This window comes from Bos indicus x Bos taurus, chromosome 11, assembly GCF_003369695.1.
Source record: "Bos indicus x Bos taurus breed Angus x Brahman F1 hybrid chromosome 11, Bos_hybrid_MaternalHap_v2.0, whole genome shotgun sequence".
Taxonomy (NCBI): Eukaryota; Metazoa; Chordata; class Mammalia; order Artiodactyla; family Bovidae; genus Bos; species Bos indicus x Bos taurus.
Genome location: NC_040086.1, coordinates 71,447,760 through 71,463,730, shown reverse-complemented (window position 1 = coordinate 71,463,730; position 15,971 = coordinate 71,447,760). Strand labels below are relative to the sequence as shown.

At 37.2% G+C, this 15,971-nt stretch overlaps 1 protein-coding gene across 5 annotated transcripts in view; it reads left to right on the top strand.

Annotated features, from left to right (window-relative positions):
* BABAM2 (BRISC and BRCA1 A complex member 2) overlaps positions 1-15,971 on the top strand; it is a 478,108-nt gene that overhangs the window by 97,087 nt on the left and 365,050 nt on the right. Inside the window, exon 1 of one of the 5 annotated variants that reach the window (XM_027555771.1) lies at positions 14,740-14,806. The exons of the other annotated variants lie outside the window; for them this stretch is intronic. Coding sequence (XP_027411572.1) covers positions 14,755-14,806 — 52 coding nt within the window. The 5' untranslated portion in view covers positions 14,740-14,754. Of the gene's footprint in view, positions 1-14,739; positions 14,807-15,971 lie in introns of those variants that run through there. 5 annotated transcript variants of the gene reach the window in all.

Genomic DNA, 15,971 nt, shown 5'->3' with positions numbered 1-15,971 from the left:
AAGTGGGCATGCACGTGTTTTTTATAGCAAAGATCAGAAATATAAATGACTATAAGGCCAGACTGGTAACATGAATGAGGGAAGTAGGCTAGGGGTGGCAAGTTGGAGCACTCAACCCAGTTTTGAGGGGTTACCATTACTGATTCATTGAGAAAAGGTGGAAATCTGCATTTTTATTTGAATTCTCTCAGTTTTAGACATTGGCCACTTCTTCAAAATTACAGTGTGGGCCAGCGTTATGTAGGCCAAACCAAATGTGTGTGTGTGGGCTGCCTTGAGCTCTTGAAACTCTGGTTTGTGACCTCGATGAATAATATGCAAGACCTCCTGTTGGATTTAGTCCACCATCTGCAGCACTTGCCTGGGTTGCGTCAGCACTTCTCTGCCGTAATCACCAGGACTAAAGCTGTAGCCTGTGATGATGGAGATGATGATCGCTTTGGTTGGGTAGTATCAGTACTCTCATCAGGAATTTTCCCTTGAAACCATTCTACTGAACAGGGTATGAAAGTCTGACTTGTCTTACAAAGAGGAATAAAGAACAAAGATATTGAAGGTGGGACAGATGGGCAAACAGTACCTTTCAGACCATGGATTGTGTGTTTTGGCATTTTAGACCAGGAAAGGCCACATCTTAATATTTGTAGAATCACTCTATATTAATTTACCAATTGAAACATGAACTGAAAAATTTGTGACGTGCTGACCTGTTAACCTTTTATTGTTAGATCATTCTCTGGAAACCATTAAAATAGAAAAGAATTTCACCTGCCTGAGATAGTAGGACAGATCGGATTGCTACTCTTTTGGGGAAAAATATTATTAACTAAATTTGAAAGAAATGATCAAAGTAAATCATTAATGTGGTAAAAAATGTAAGTAGTTCAGAATTTTTTAACATATGAAAGCAGTGGTCCTCTGTCCCATTTCTCTCCAATCCTAGACCTATGTCTCAAAGGAACCACTTAAAACCTTAAAAAAAATTGTTTCAGTGTCTAGTTCTCCTGGGGATGATCTCCATATATCTAAGTAATATGCTTATGCCTCTGTTTCTTGGCTTATCAGTTTTAGATGTTACTATCTTTTGACTTCCTGCACTGATGAATGAGGTATTGGCCTGTTTTCATTGTACCATTTATCTCTCTCTTGTCATCTTCATCTTATAAAGTTACATTATTGTGATTATATCACCACTGTTGGTTCCTGTATTGGGAAACAAGGGAACAGTGAGAGACTTTATTTTCTTGGGCTCCAAAATCACTGCAGATGGTGACTGCAGCCATGAAATTAAAAGACGCTTGCTCCTTGGAAGAAAAGCTATGACCAACCTAGACAATGTATTAAAAAGCAGAGACATTACTTTGCAAACGAAGGTCTGTCTAGTCAAAGCTATGGTTTTTCCAGTAGTCATGGATGTGAGAGTTGGACTGTAAAGAAAGCTTTCGCCAAAGAATTGATGCTTTTGAACTGTGGTGTTGGAGAAGACTCTTGAGAGTCCCTTGGACTGTAAGGAGATCCAACCAGTCCATCCTAAAGGAAATCAGTCCTGAATATTCATTAGAAGGACTGATGCTGAAGCTGAAACTCCAATACTTTGGCTACCTGATGCAAAGAACTGACTTATTGGAAATGACCCTGATGCTGGGAAAGATTGAAAGCAGGAGAAAAGGGCAACAGAGGATGAGATGGTTGGATGGCATCACTGACTCAGCGGACATGAGTTTGAGCAAACTCCGGGAATTGGTGATGGACAGGGAAGCCTGGCGTGCTGCAGTCCATGGGGTCTTAAAGAGTCAGACATGACCGAGTGACTGAATTGAGCTGATTGGTTACCCTGTAGCTTCAATTTTTTTTTAAAGATTGTTTGATGTGGACCACTTTTAAAGCCTTTATTGAATTTGTTGCAGTTTTGCTTCTCTTTTTTTATGTTTTGCTTTTTTGGTCCCAAGGCATGTGGGATCTTAGTTCCCTGACCATGGCTGGAACCCCCACACCCTGCATTGGAAAGCAAAGTCCTAACCATTGGACTGCCAGGGAAGTTCCTTCTTTTTTTTAAAGACTCATTTAAAGCATTGTATTGTATAGTTAAATGAACAGCTCCTGAAAATTCTTAGTAAATCCCTGGCACACAGTTACCACTGTTGGTTCTTAAGCAAAATCTCTGTGCAATAATGATGCTCACTTAGTGTGCTTTTGTTTAGTTTCCCATTAGCCAGTATTCTTGCCTAGAGAATCCCATGGACAGAGGAGCCTGGTGGGCTGCTGTCCATAGGGTCACACAGAATCGGACACGACTGAAGCGACTTAGCATGCATGCATGCATGCGTTGGAGAAGGAACTGGCAACCCACTCCAGTATTCTTGCCTGGAGAATCCCAGGGACAGAGGAGCCTGGTGGGCTGCTGTCTGTGGGTTCGCACAGAGTCGGATACGACTGAAGTGACTTAGCAGCAGCAGCAGTAGCCATAGACTGTGTCTTTTGGCTCCCCACTGTGTAAGATGATGATATTAACCCCTGTCCTCCTTCACCTTTCAGTTTTTGTCTTCTGTTATTTTCCTTTTGCATTGTCAAAGTTGATAACTTATTGTCTGTTCTAAATCTGTAATTGCCGTATGTGCTTTGTCTATAAATTGCTTGACTGATTACCTTGCAGGCCTGCTCCTGTGGTTATCACTGTAGGATTCACCTTTATTCTCTTGGGTTTGACCTTGCGTTAAAAAATTATCTGAAAAACTCTCAAATCGATACCCTTTGAGGTGCCTCAGCGCTTCAATATGAAGGCCAAACTAAAACCTCTTTAGATTTACAGATGGAAATTGTTTTTTAATATCTTTTGATGTTAAAATAGGATAGAATCATCAAAATAACTGAAACCAACTGCATAAATTTTGAAACAAGTTATTGCTGTCTGATAGTATAAACTAGAAAAATTTATATACATAAAGTCAAAACAGATGAACAAACTCTTCAAACACCTAGTTAAAATTCAAGTGATGATCCATTGAACTTATTGGACTGGTGTTTTGTGAATCTGCCCACCTAATGTCCGTGATTATATAGCAAGGTTATTTTGCTTTCCTTAATTTGTGTAACTTTTAGGCCATGGCAATTAAAGTTTCTCTCTTTGTAACTGTACTTATTTAAATTATTTCAAAATTAAATCTCTTTACAGTATTTTATACAGTTTATCCCTTGGTATCGATGGGATTGGTTCCAGAAGCCCCTGCAGATACTCAAGTCCCTTAGATAAAATGACATAGAACATTCGGTCCTCCATAGTCATGCGTTTTGCATCCATAAATATGGAGGGCTGACAGTAAACGTTTCTAAGCGGAGTTTGTTGAATTATGATGCATCAATGGTAGTAGTAATGTAAAAAGCTTCTTTATCTAACGGTTCTCATTTAAAACTTGTGGTATGAGATTTAAACTATAATTTTAACCAAGGCTGAATCAAAGTATTTGGAGTTTACTTATTACATAACTTTAAACTCAGAGAAGTTAGAAATGGAGACCTTTTTGTTTATTTTGTTTATCAAATTATATCTTCAGACCCTAGCACTGTAATGATATTCAGTTAGATATTTATTGAAGGAATGTGATGAATGCATGCATGAATTTTTGAATCTTAGTGTTCAGATTTTTGTTGGTTGAAGTATAGTGTAGTAAAGAATGTGACATTCTGTTACTTGTATCAGCCAACAGAATTCAACAGAAATTCAATCTTTAGAAGTTATTTATTACACAAGGAATTTGTAATTGGAACATTGCTCATAACAATTCAGAAAACGGGAAGGACATACAGTATTTTGCAGATTTGGAGTCTGTTTCCATTTTCTGTATATATTTTACTGTGCCTTCTCAAAACAGATTAATGAAAATAATGTGTGACTAAATTTTATATTTTGGAATATTTTATGTACTAGGAAATAGTTCTTCTATAAATGTTTCATCTGGAATAAAGGAAGCTGAATAAAGGAAGCTTTGCAGTTAATAATAGTGAAAATGAAAGACAAAGGAGAGGGCATATTTCTACCTGTAAATTTATGAATTGATTCCTAAGAATTACCTGTATGTATAATGAAATAATAGACATTAAAAAAAAAAAACCACAGAAGAGTGTCGTGCATTAAGAATGACGTTTCCTCAGCTCTTTTTAATGTGAAGAGAAAACTGTTGGGTGTTGAAAGAGGTGCCAATTTGTGTTAGATTCTCATGGAAAATATCAAAGGATATCTGAATTGAAGAGAAGTCCTTGAATTGCATGATTGTAGAAGAAATAACTAGTACTTACTTAAAGAGGATTGGAAAAGTGACTCTTCAGTGATCAAATTGATTTAAATAAAACAAATAGTAATGTCTAGGATAGTGCCACTGAAATGACTCAAAATATGCAAGGTACAGCCAAATTCACAGAGGAAGATGAGAGTCATGTATATGTGTATTTGGAATAACTGTCATGCTCTATAGCACTTAACTCTTGAAAAAATTATTGTGTTTGTGCTTTTGTGTATCCTATTTAAATAGGGTGGTAGTGAGGCTGTTTTGATCATTTTATTTCCAGTCTGTACCTGGCATTTAGAGGGACTAAATACATGTTTGTGAAATGAATGAACCATGCTCATTCTTTGGATATAACACTGAGAGGTTTGATGAAGTGGCAGAATCCTGAAATATTCTCAATTTTACAGGTTTTTTGAACAGCACTATTTCATAACTATAAAGAGAGATAATGGAAATATTTTAAGTTTTATAAAGCAAATCTGTGGCTAGTAAATCAAAAGATTTCCTAACATTGGTTTCAAATATGAAATTATCTTTTGTTTAAAATTGCTGTTTTTAATACTGACAATTTGTTTTAATCAGGGACTGTTTGGTTATAAGAAACCCATTGGAACAAACATAAACTAAGGAGTTTGTTTGTTTGTCTTTATAAGGATTTAAGTGAATTCCATGGTGCCCACGGACAGGAAGTATAACCAGGCCTTGTAGGGACTGGAAGGATGGTGGGCACAATAGTAACCAGGCAGTATCTGTGTTCTTGAGTGTCTTTGTCCTGTAACATATTTTCTTGTCATCATATTCACTTTATTCTTTATAAAAAAATTTATTTATTTTTAATTGGAGGATAATTGCTTTATAATGTTGTGTTGGTTTCTGCCATACATCAACATGAATCATCCACAGGTATACATATGTCCCCACTTTACTCTTTTTCCACCAAATTTCTGTTTCTCCTCACAGAGAGTAGAAATGACTTCCTGAGCTCCCCTAGGACATGGTGACTAAGCTCATGGCCAGCAGAGACAGCCTATGGTCTAAATTCCTGGGAGAGAGGGTCTGATTGGCATCTTGGGCTGGGTGTTCACTTGTGATCCAGTCATATGGTCAAGAGTTTTGGTTAATGGCTTGGGTACTAGAGGCCAGTTTAACACAAAATGAGCATGGGGTGGGCAGGTACCCAGGAACCTATCTATCACACTGTTTCAGGAGTTCTTTCTAAAGAGCTTCCAAGTGAAACTAGAGACATTTTCCCTTTGTCTTTAGCAACCGAAGCAATGCCATTGTTTATCATCTGAGAGGAATGATGAATATTTCAAAGCCATTTGTGACAGAGTCAAGAAGTCATGCCAAAAAAATTATCTCCAAAGGTTTTGAAGTTGAAAGACTTTCCCAGAGGAAAAGCTTTTTTTCCCACAGGAAAAAGTGAAAAAAAAAAAAAGATAATGATTTGAATAATATATTATTATCCTCTTCCATGTCTTCAGAGGAACAGTATAAAATTACTGTTCGTTTCCAAAGCTTTGATACTACATCACTAAATTTAAATTTTTTTTGAGAATTATTACAAGAAAAAGAAATCAATCTCAGAGCTCCTATTTCAGTAGAATGCACCATTTAATTGAACAATAGTCAGACACATACAAAAATTTTTATAGGCAAATTGCAAATAGTGTTCCCGAATTTCTGCTTTACTGAATCTTGAAATTCAGCTTCATTTTTGATTCTGTCTCAAGTAGTTTGGCTGCTTTATGTGCGTGTGTGTGTGCGTGTGTGTGTGTGCTTCTTTCATCTCAGGTCTATTATATATTACTTTGTCTTAGCCAGTCAGCATAGTAAACTCAGAATACTCTCTTTCCCTCCTCTTTGTCCTCTAAGACTTCACTTATGTAGTACTGTGTAGAGACACTCAAGGTCTTCATACTGATGACTGTCAAACAGAAACTAAACCCCAAACTGGTAACACCAGAAGGTCCCAGTGGTGTTGTGGAGAAGTTTGTTGCCTCAGCTGAAGGAGATACTAGGGTTCTGTTGATATATCTAAAAGAATCTTGCACTTCCCTTAGGTTTGTTCTCATACCTTGTGTTTTGAACTTTGGTACATCCAAAGGCTGGCTGCTGTGGCTGCAGCTGTTGGCAGTTTTGTTGTGATGACAGTGTTATTTTATGAAAAAGTTCTAAATAATCTGCTTGGGAAATGTTAACCACGTAGTCTTTCCCCTCTTCCCTTCAATATTTTAGCAGCCAAATCCCGCAGCCTAGCATTAACACTGTCACAATCTGCCCTTCCAGCCCCTCCATGGGCCCCCTTCATGGACCTCAGCTGATGACAGTCCCAGTCAAAAGCCTGTACAAATGATTTGCTTGTTGTCCTTCTCAGATATCCTGCTTGTCCTCTTTCTGCCTTTGTTCACACTGTTTAGTCTTCAGTGTTTGTGCTTAGTTGCTCAGTTGTGTCTGACTTTGCGGCCCCATGGACTGTAGCTTGCCAAGCTCCTCTGTCCATGGGATTCTCCAGGCAAGAATACTGGAGTGGGTTGCCATGCCCTCCTCTAGGGGATCTTTCCAACTCACGGCTCGAACCCGCATTGCAGGTGGATTCTGTATCCTCTGAGCTGCCAGGGAAGCCCTTTAGTCTTCAGTAGGACTTCCTGATAGCTCAGTTGGTAAAGAATCTGCCTGCAATGCAGGAGACCCTGGTTCCATTCCTGGGTTGGGAAGATGCCCTGGAGAAGGGATAGGCTACCTACTCCAGATAGGCTTCCCTTGTGGTTCAGCTGGTAAAGAATCCGCCTGCAATGTGGGAGACCTGGGTTCGATCTCTGGTTTGGGAAGATCCCCTGGAGAAGGGAGAGGCTACCCACTCCAGTGTTCTGGCCTGGAGAATTCCATGGACTATACGGTCCATGGGGTCCCTAAGAGTTGGACATGACTGGGCAACTTTCACTTTCAGGACGGACCAAAGAAATAGTAAAATGGCCTGACAGTTCTGTGACATATTTGGTTCTTCACTCGCACTCACCAGCCTGCCTCTCCAGTGGCTGTACTGTCTACAGGGCTCCTTGGCCAGCACTCTTCTTGTCTTTAGGATCACCTGCAAGGAGAGGAGGAGCGAACCAGGACTTTTACTAGGACTTATAACAGTTGCGCTAAGCAAAAAGTTGGATGTACAGTCCAGGGATTTAGTTTGGCATCATGCTGAGAAGCATTATAATTTTCCTTGGTAGCATAGTTCATTTTACTTTATTTTTATCTTTTTAAAAGATTCATTTACTTAAGGATTATTATTATCTAGCATTCAAGGTATTTTTAGAGGCTAATTAGGGAGGCAGGTCACCTTTGATTTAGTGACTGTTCTAAAAAATGCTCATTGAAAGGCAAGTAAAAAGTGCTAATTTTGTGGATTAGACATTAACTCTCCCTTAAACTTTGAGGATTCCTTTGTCTTGGTATTTCAGAATGTTTTTTCTTGAAATTCATGGAATGTTAGAAGAATTTTTAAGAATAGCAACTAACATTGTTAAAATTTTGTAAAGTGAACTTAGTTATAGCTAACTGTATATGTTTAAATCTGGTTTTGATGCTGATTATTATATATTAAAAATGATATAATTGTTGAAAGTAACTTATTGAACATATATTTTATAGAGTATTAGACTTATTTTTATACATGTTCTCATTCAATCACACAGTAAGTTTGGAATAGAAATTTATATCCCACATTTTTGTATTAACTTTATAGAGGTATAATTTATATAAAACAAAATACCCATTTTAATGTACAGTTCCATACATTTTGGCAGTTAGAAATAGCTATTTAACTACACTACAAAGTGTAGAACATTTTCATCCTCCAAAGATAATAGAACATTTTCTTTCCTCCCTGTCATTCCCTTCCACCATCATCCCCCAACCCATGATCTTTATCTTCTCTCTGAAATTGTAAAACAGTCCTTCCTAATTTAGTTAGAATTTCATATAAATGGAAGCATATACTATGTAGTTTTTGGTGTATGGCTGCTTTTATTCAGCCTGATGTTTTTGAGATTCATCCATATTATTCCTATATGGGTACTTTGTTCCTTTTATTACCAAATGGTAGAACATTGTAATTGTATGGATATACCACAGCTTCTTTTTTTTTTTTAAATCATTCATCAGTTGAAGGTTATTTGAGTTATTTCTAGTTTTTGGCTAATATTCATAACGGTGCTGTTAAATTTTTGTTCACATCTTTTTGTTGAGATACGTTTTTTCATTTTGGGGGGTAAATATCTAGGAGTGGTATTGCTGTATTGTAAACTCTGTTAATGGTTAAACTGTTTTCTAAAGTGATTATACTATTTTGCATTCTGGTTACGAGCAATTTGCAACCATATTTCATAGTCATGCCAATGTTTGGTATTGCTTGTCTTTTAAATTGTATCTGTTCTGGTGGATGTGTGTAGTGTCTCCTTGTGGTTTTGATTTGCATTCTCATGTGCATATTGGCTATTCATATATCTTTTCTTAACTGTTCAGATGTTTTGCTCAATGTTTTGATTGGATTGTTGGTCTTTTTGTTGAGTTGTATGTTCTTTATATAATCTGGAAAGAAGTTGTTTGTCATCTTGTCAATATTTTCTAATAGTATGTGGCTTTTCTTTTCATTTTTTTTATGGTATCTTTTTAAGAGCAAAAGTTTTTAACTTTGATGAAGTCCAATTGAACAGTTTTTTGTTTTATTGTTTATGCTTTTGACTTCTTGTTTAAGCAGTCTTTGTCTACCTGAAGGTCTTAAAGGTTTTATCCTAGAAGCTTTCCACTTTTATCTTTAACATTTTGATCCATTTTGGGTTAACTTTGACCATATCTGTGTTAATCAAATGTGGGCCCATTTTTGAAGTTTACGTTGTATCCCACTTATTATGTCTGTTCTTACGTGAATATAACACTGCTTTGATTGTAATAGCCTTGTAGTAAATCTTTAAATCAGGTACAGGAATCCTACTTCTACTATTTCTGTTTCCATAGAAATTTTAGAATCAGTTTGTCAATTGTCTACAGAAATCCTGCTGAGACTTCCTTGAATCTGGAGGTCGATTTGTGGACCTTAATAACATCAAGTCTTCCAATGGATGAAAAATGATAACCTCTTCATTTATTTAGGTCTTCTTTAATTTTTTTAAGTATTTCATAGTTTTTAGTGAACAGGTCTTATACAATTTGTGTTAAATAAATCTCTGAATATTTCATATTTTGATGTTAATTTGTAGTACACATATTTAACTTTCTTTTTCTCTTTATTGCTCATCTATTGAAAATAAAATCCCCCCATGTTTCTTTTTCTTACTTTAGTGCATTGACGAGAATCTTGTTGGATTCAAGTGATGAAAGCATATATTCTTGCCATGTCCAGATTTTAGGGGAAAGTGTAAAGTCTTTCACCCTTAACTATAATGTTGGCTATATATTTTTCACAGATACCCTTTATCAGTTTAAAAAGTTCCTTTCTATTCCTAATTAATTGAGAGGTTTTTGTTTTGTTTTAAAATAAAAAAATGGATGTTGTATTTTGGCAAATACTTTCTTCATCTATTGAGATGATCATGTGATTTTAAAAAAATTTTACTAATATGGTGATTAACTTTTGAATATTCAGGTTATCTTGCATCTCTGATATAAACTCCAATTGGTCATGATGTATTAGCTTTTTAATATGTTGATGATTCAACTTGCTAAAACTGTTTAGAATTTTGCATTTATGTTCATGAATGATACTGGTTTGTAGTTTCTCTTATGCTTTTTACTGGTTTTAGCATCATAGCAAAACTGATTTCAGAATAGAATGAGTTGTGAAAGAATAGTGAAGGAAAATTGTGAACCATTTTCCTTAGTATTTGGGAATGGTTTCTGAGGAATTAATATTATATCTTCCTTAAATGTTTGATGGAATTCTCCAATGAAACTACTTTCAAGTACAGATTAAATTTCCTTAATAGACATAGGCTTAGGTCATCTACTTCTCAAGTGTCAGTGGTTTGTATCTTTAAAGAAATTTGTCTGTTTCAAACAAGTTGATGAATTTATTGACATAATTTTTATTTATTTATTTATTTTTCTTATTTGTTTGGTTATTTTTTTTAAATAATATATATATATTTTTAAATATGTAAAGTCTGCAGTGATGTCACATTTGTTTATCCTGATGTTGGTGACTTGTTTCTTCTCTCTCTCTCTTTTTCTTTTTTACCAGTCTGGCTGACTTTTTAATTTTCTCTTTTCAAAGAAACAGCTTTTGACTTCATTCATCTTCTCTGTTGTATTTCTGTTTTCTATTTTATTGATTTCCATTCTGATCTTTAATATTTCATTCTTCTCTTTGATTTTTCTTGCTCTTCTTTTTTTAGTTTGTTAAGTAGAAGCTGAGGTTACTGATTTGAGATCTCTCTTTTTCTACTATCAGTATTTAATGCTATAAATTACTATCTAAGGACTGCTTTAGCCTTGTCTCAGAAATCTGGACATGTTATATTTTCATTTTAGTTCATCATATTTTCTTATTTCCTTTTTGATTTCTTTTTTGACCCATGGGTTATTTAGAAACATATCATTTAGTTTCCAGAATTTTCTTGATTTTCCAGATATCTTTCTTTTAGTGATTTTGAATTTGGTTCCACTATGGTCAGATAACATATTTTGTATGATTTACATCCCTTTAGAATTGTTGTGACTTGTTTTATGGGTTATGATTTGGACTGTCTAAGTAAATGTGTAGTGTCTTGTGAGGGTACAAAGTTGTTGTCAGTTCAGTACATGCTTACCTTAGTTATCTTTGGGCAATTTCCCCCCGCTCTCCTTTTTGGCAAGATTATGGCACTGGCAATAGTGTCTTCATATCAGAAAAGAGGGACTTGAAGTTTTTCAGAGTAGGTAAAGCAGAGACTTTAAAATTCTGGTCTGACCTAAGAATTAAAGGAAGCCAGTTAGAACCTTACATGGAACAACAGTGACAGATTTTATTTTCTTGGGCTCCAAAATCACTGTGGACATTGACTGCAACCATTAAATTAAAATAGGCTTGCTCCTTGGAAGAAAAGCTATGACAAATCTAGACAGTGTATTAAAAAAGCAGAGGTATCACTTGGCTGACAAAGGTCCGTATAGTCAAAGCTATGATTTTTCCAGTAGTCGTGTATGGATGTGAGAGTTGGACCATGAAAGAAGACTGAGTGCTGAAAAATTAATGATTTCAAATTGTGGTGCTCAAGAAGACTCTTGAAAGTCCCTTGGACAGCACAGAGGTCAAACCAGTCAATCCTAAAGGAAATCAACCCTGACTATTCATTGGAAGGACTGATGCTGACACTGAAGCTCCAGTACTTTGGCCACCTGATGTGAAGAGCCAACTCATTCAAAAAGACCTTGATGCTGGGAGTGATTGAGGACAGAAGGAGAAAGGGGCAACAGAGGATGAGATGGTTGGATGGCATCACCGACTCAGTGGACATGAGTTTGAGCAAAGTCCAGGAGATAGTGAAGGACAGGGAAGCCTGGCATGCTGCAGTCCATGGGGTCACAGAGTCAGACATGACTGAGCAACTGAACAACAAGAAGTCAGATTCTTAATGGAAGTTTATGGAGGGCCTGGGTGTGCTCTGTTTGTTTTGAACTAGTTCTTTTTCTTCATTATTTTGGTCCTTAAGTACATTCAACCTCTCACCTCTAGGATATTTCTACAGAAGGTAGTATAAGACCTTTTGGGACATTTGATGGGCATTCCAGATGACATAGGCACTCCAGATCACTGTAGGTTGGTTGCATGGCGGGATTTGTGTGTTAGTCACTCAGTCATGTCCAACTTTGTGACCCCATGGGACTCTCTTAGGTGGCATTTTCTGATTGCTGATCTCCATTGATTTTCATTGGGTCATTAGTCTATTTTAGAGGAAATAATTGAGATTTCATATTTCTGTTAGGTAGAAAGTTAGGCATGAGCAACAAGGGTTGGCCTAGCTGGAAAGGATGCAAGCTGATCTCTAAACCCCACCCCAGACACACCCAGGAGAGCTGCACAGATATGCTACAAAAATAGCCACAGAGACTTCCAACTCCTGCACTTGCTCCCTAGGCATGCAGTGGATACAAACTAACCACAGGGGTTTCTCCAACTTGGTCACATGTGCCCTTGATATACAGCTATATCCTCAAGTAACCTTAGGCAGCCTGGAGCCCATTAAGGGTTCCATGTATGTATAAATACTCTATACATACATACATCTGGTTATAACAGACTGAATTATGGGAAAGGCACGTGCAGCAGAGCCTGTTGTTATTAACTTGCAACTGTCAATCAAAACTCTCAGTCCAGGCCCACCTGGATGAATATGTAAAAGACCTAATTTGCATATACCCAGACACACCCCTTCCCTGATTGGCGTTGAGCACACACCTATTTGTATTCCCTTTCCTGATTGGTGGTGGGTACAGGCTGTATTTTGCACAGGGCCAGAACCAAGAGTTGGAAGTATAAAAGGGAAGCCAAGAGGGATCATGGCCTCTGCTTTGGGGTTTGCCTGCTCCCATGTCAGGAGTGTATTATCTGCTGTCAGTTTAATAAAAGTTCTGTCTACTTGAGCTGTAACTGAATTGTAACTAGTCTGTTGTTTCAAATCCTTGCTACCGCTACAAGAGCCTAGAAATCCTGCCTAGTTGAGCTGTAATTAGGCCCTCTTGCCCTACTAAATCTTTGTTACAACAAAACAAGAACCAAGGCAGAGAAATAAACCAACCTGACATTTCCATCCTCCCGAAGGATATACTGCTGCTGCTGCTAAGTCGCTTCAGTTATGTCAGACTCTGTGCGACCCCATGAACCATGTCTAAATTTCCTAGTATGTGATATCATTCATATTAACTTGTATGTGTTGGTTCTTAATGAATCAGTCTCTCTTTATATACTTGTTTGTGTGGTAGATATGACTCTTCTGTTTCTACTGAAATTAAAAAGTGAGACTTCTCTCTGATATAAGAAGCCTAACTCTTCATAGCCTTTTAATACTTTTTCCAGGTTGCTGTCAAACTTCCGATTTATTGAAAGCCTTCTTCACATTTCCAGAATCAAGCAAAGTCTTTTGATTCTTCTACAGGTTCTGTATCAGTATATAAAAAAGAAAACCAGCAGTGACTTTATCCTTCCCATTTGATGCCATTCATGTTAATATCATTAGTAACCACCCCACCAGAAACAAATAAATAAAATTCTTGTTTTTCTTCTGCTTTTGGCTACAGGCTAGGTTGTAAAAAGAAGAGAACAAAATGTTTTAGTATGCTCATGTCTTTAGTGATGGGGAATTAGAGCCATTAAAAAAAAATAAACAAGTTAACCAAAAATACGGCAAAATAGGAAGGTAGATGCAAGAGGATTTCAGAAGTCCCAGAGCGAAAAGAGTTACAGATATGGGATTTCAGGTGAAGACCACATACATCCAACTTTTCAGGGAGGTGAAGGGACACAGGAAGAGAGTTAGCTTGAGGAGAAAGAAAGGAATTTTTAAAAAGTTTTCATGCGGTCTAAATAAAATTTATAGCTTCTCCCTCCCCGGGCCTTAGAAATTAGACTCTTTTCCTATTATTGTCACTCTGTATGAGAAACTCTGTTTGATAGTGGTGCTGTAAAGCTGAATTGATGTGGCTGCAGTCAGTGTATAGAAAAGTTCCAACTCCATCTCTAGTTAGTTCTTCCTTTGTACTTATGCCTAAACCTCTTCATCTGGAGAAGTGCCAATTTACCACTACATTTAAATAAATAAGAACATTTCTCATCAATAGGGGTGGCAAATTTAGCCCCTCTTTAGAGCACTGAGCAATTTATGACCATATGTTAAATACCATAAAACAGCTTTAAAGACTTGGTCCCTGCCAATTGCCAGATTGTACCGTAGGAGTAGGCAGCACTGCGAGGAACTGGGAATGTTTCCTCCGGCCCTTGGAGGCCTCAGTAACTCACTGATGTCACAGCCAGAGAGGCCTGTTTTCAAACATTCCCTTTATAAAGGTGAAATACTAAAAGATTCCATTTTGGCATTTGGGTGCAAAGAAGGCAAGGCTTCTTTTTTAATTTTTAAGGGTCGAAATTAGTATGGAAAGTGTTGTGTGGGAGAATGAGTAACTTGGCAGCAGCGAGTCCAGAAGGCAAGTCTAGGAATAGGTAATAGATATCCTACTCATTCTTTTTCTTGGAGCGTGAACTGGACTTTTATAAGGCGTAAGCAAACCAAATACCACGTTTCTCAATCGTTTTCTTTTTGCCAACTTTTATGGAATTAATATTAATGTTAAAAACAATTTTGAAAATTTCGTCCTATAGGGCTGCCAGTTCCAAGGATTTCTTTTCTTCCAGGAGTGTGACTCATTATTTGGTGAACTCCAAATATTAGTTTTTATTCTTACCATCATCACAGCCTGTGAATCATTTATGGCATTCTGTGGGCTCATGGCTGAGAAAACGAAGATGTGTGCCAGCAAGCATGGGATTTTTTGGTCAAGTAAGTGCCATAGGATCTTTGATGGACTTCTGACACGTGAGGAAACCACTGGTTCAGGCAGGGGGACTTACTAAATAGGAATGGGCCTCAAGATGCTTTGTCTAAGATCTTTCTGACTGTTCTCTCTGATGGATAACTCTTCCTACAAAGGAAGATGATGAAATTGGGTGTCAAAGGTCTAGGAATCCTAGCCTTCTTAAATGTGTCAGTGCCAGCCCAAGGGCTGACTTCCTGTCAGTTCCTGTGTGGTTTGCACTACATCCTCTTTGCACCAGATTAGTGTTTTAGATCATCTATCATAACTGCTATCCTGTGAATTCTTGGCAATCTGATCTCACTCTGCAGAAGGCAGCTGGCACCCTTGTCTAGGAAGTGCAACTGGAGAGCTCCCGTCTCCCTCTTCCTCAGGCCAGGAAGTACACTATTGTTATCCATCGGTGCTTTCTTCCTTTGAAAGAACAAAAAAATCTTCAAACTTTGGCAACTCCTAAAAGTGCTGGGTAGCAGTTTGAAATGACCCTTTCCATTTTGTTGGTCTAGGGCAAAAACTTGAGTGATCTTTGACATCACTTGTAAATCTTGTCTGTTTGTCCCTGAGGCATGTATATGCATTAGTGGACATTTTCCCCCATTGTGAAGGAAGTCATGCTTAAGTCTTCAGACTCACATCAGAGTGCTTTGTTTTATTTTGGGCTTTGATTTTCAAGGATATTCTTTTGACTTAGGCTATGTTGTTGCCCAGTTATTTCTTCTCTGTGTGTCTTCTTAACAGTGGGAATTTTCAATTCCTGTTACCAGCATTCATTAAAGACTATTCACTTTGGATATGACTTCAGTATTTGCATTGGATTTTCACTCTTTGGAATAAGTGATAATTTAAAGCACATTTCTTCACTATTGAATGTAAAGACAAATGTCATCTTAGTTGTCCTGATTTGTCATGCCATAGTTTGGCATTTGTCATGCCGAACATGACATGGTTCATGTCATATCATGAGCTATATTGTGGATCTTAAAATAGTTTTTTTCCTTTCTCATGACTCAGAGGTCTCATTTGGGCAACTTGATTTTATTCATATAGAATAGGAGTTACCTTTAGCTCAGGTCATCTAAAGAACTTGTTTATAAGGGAATATAAACCCATGGATGAGTTATTTTAAGTGGC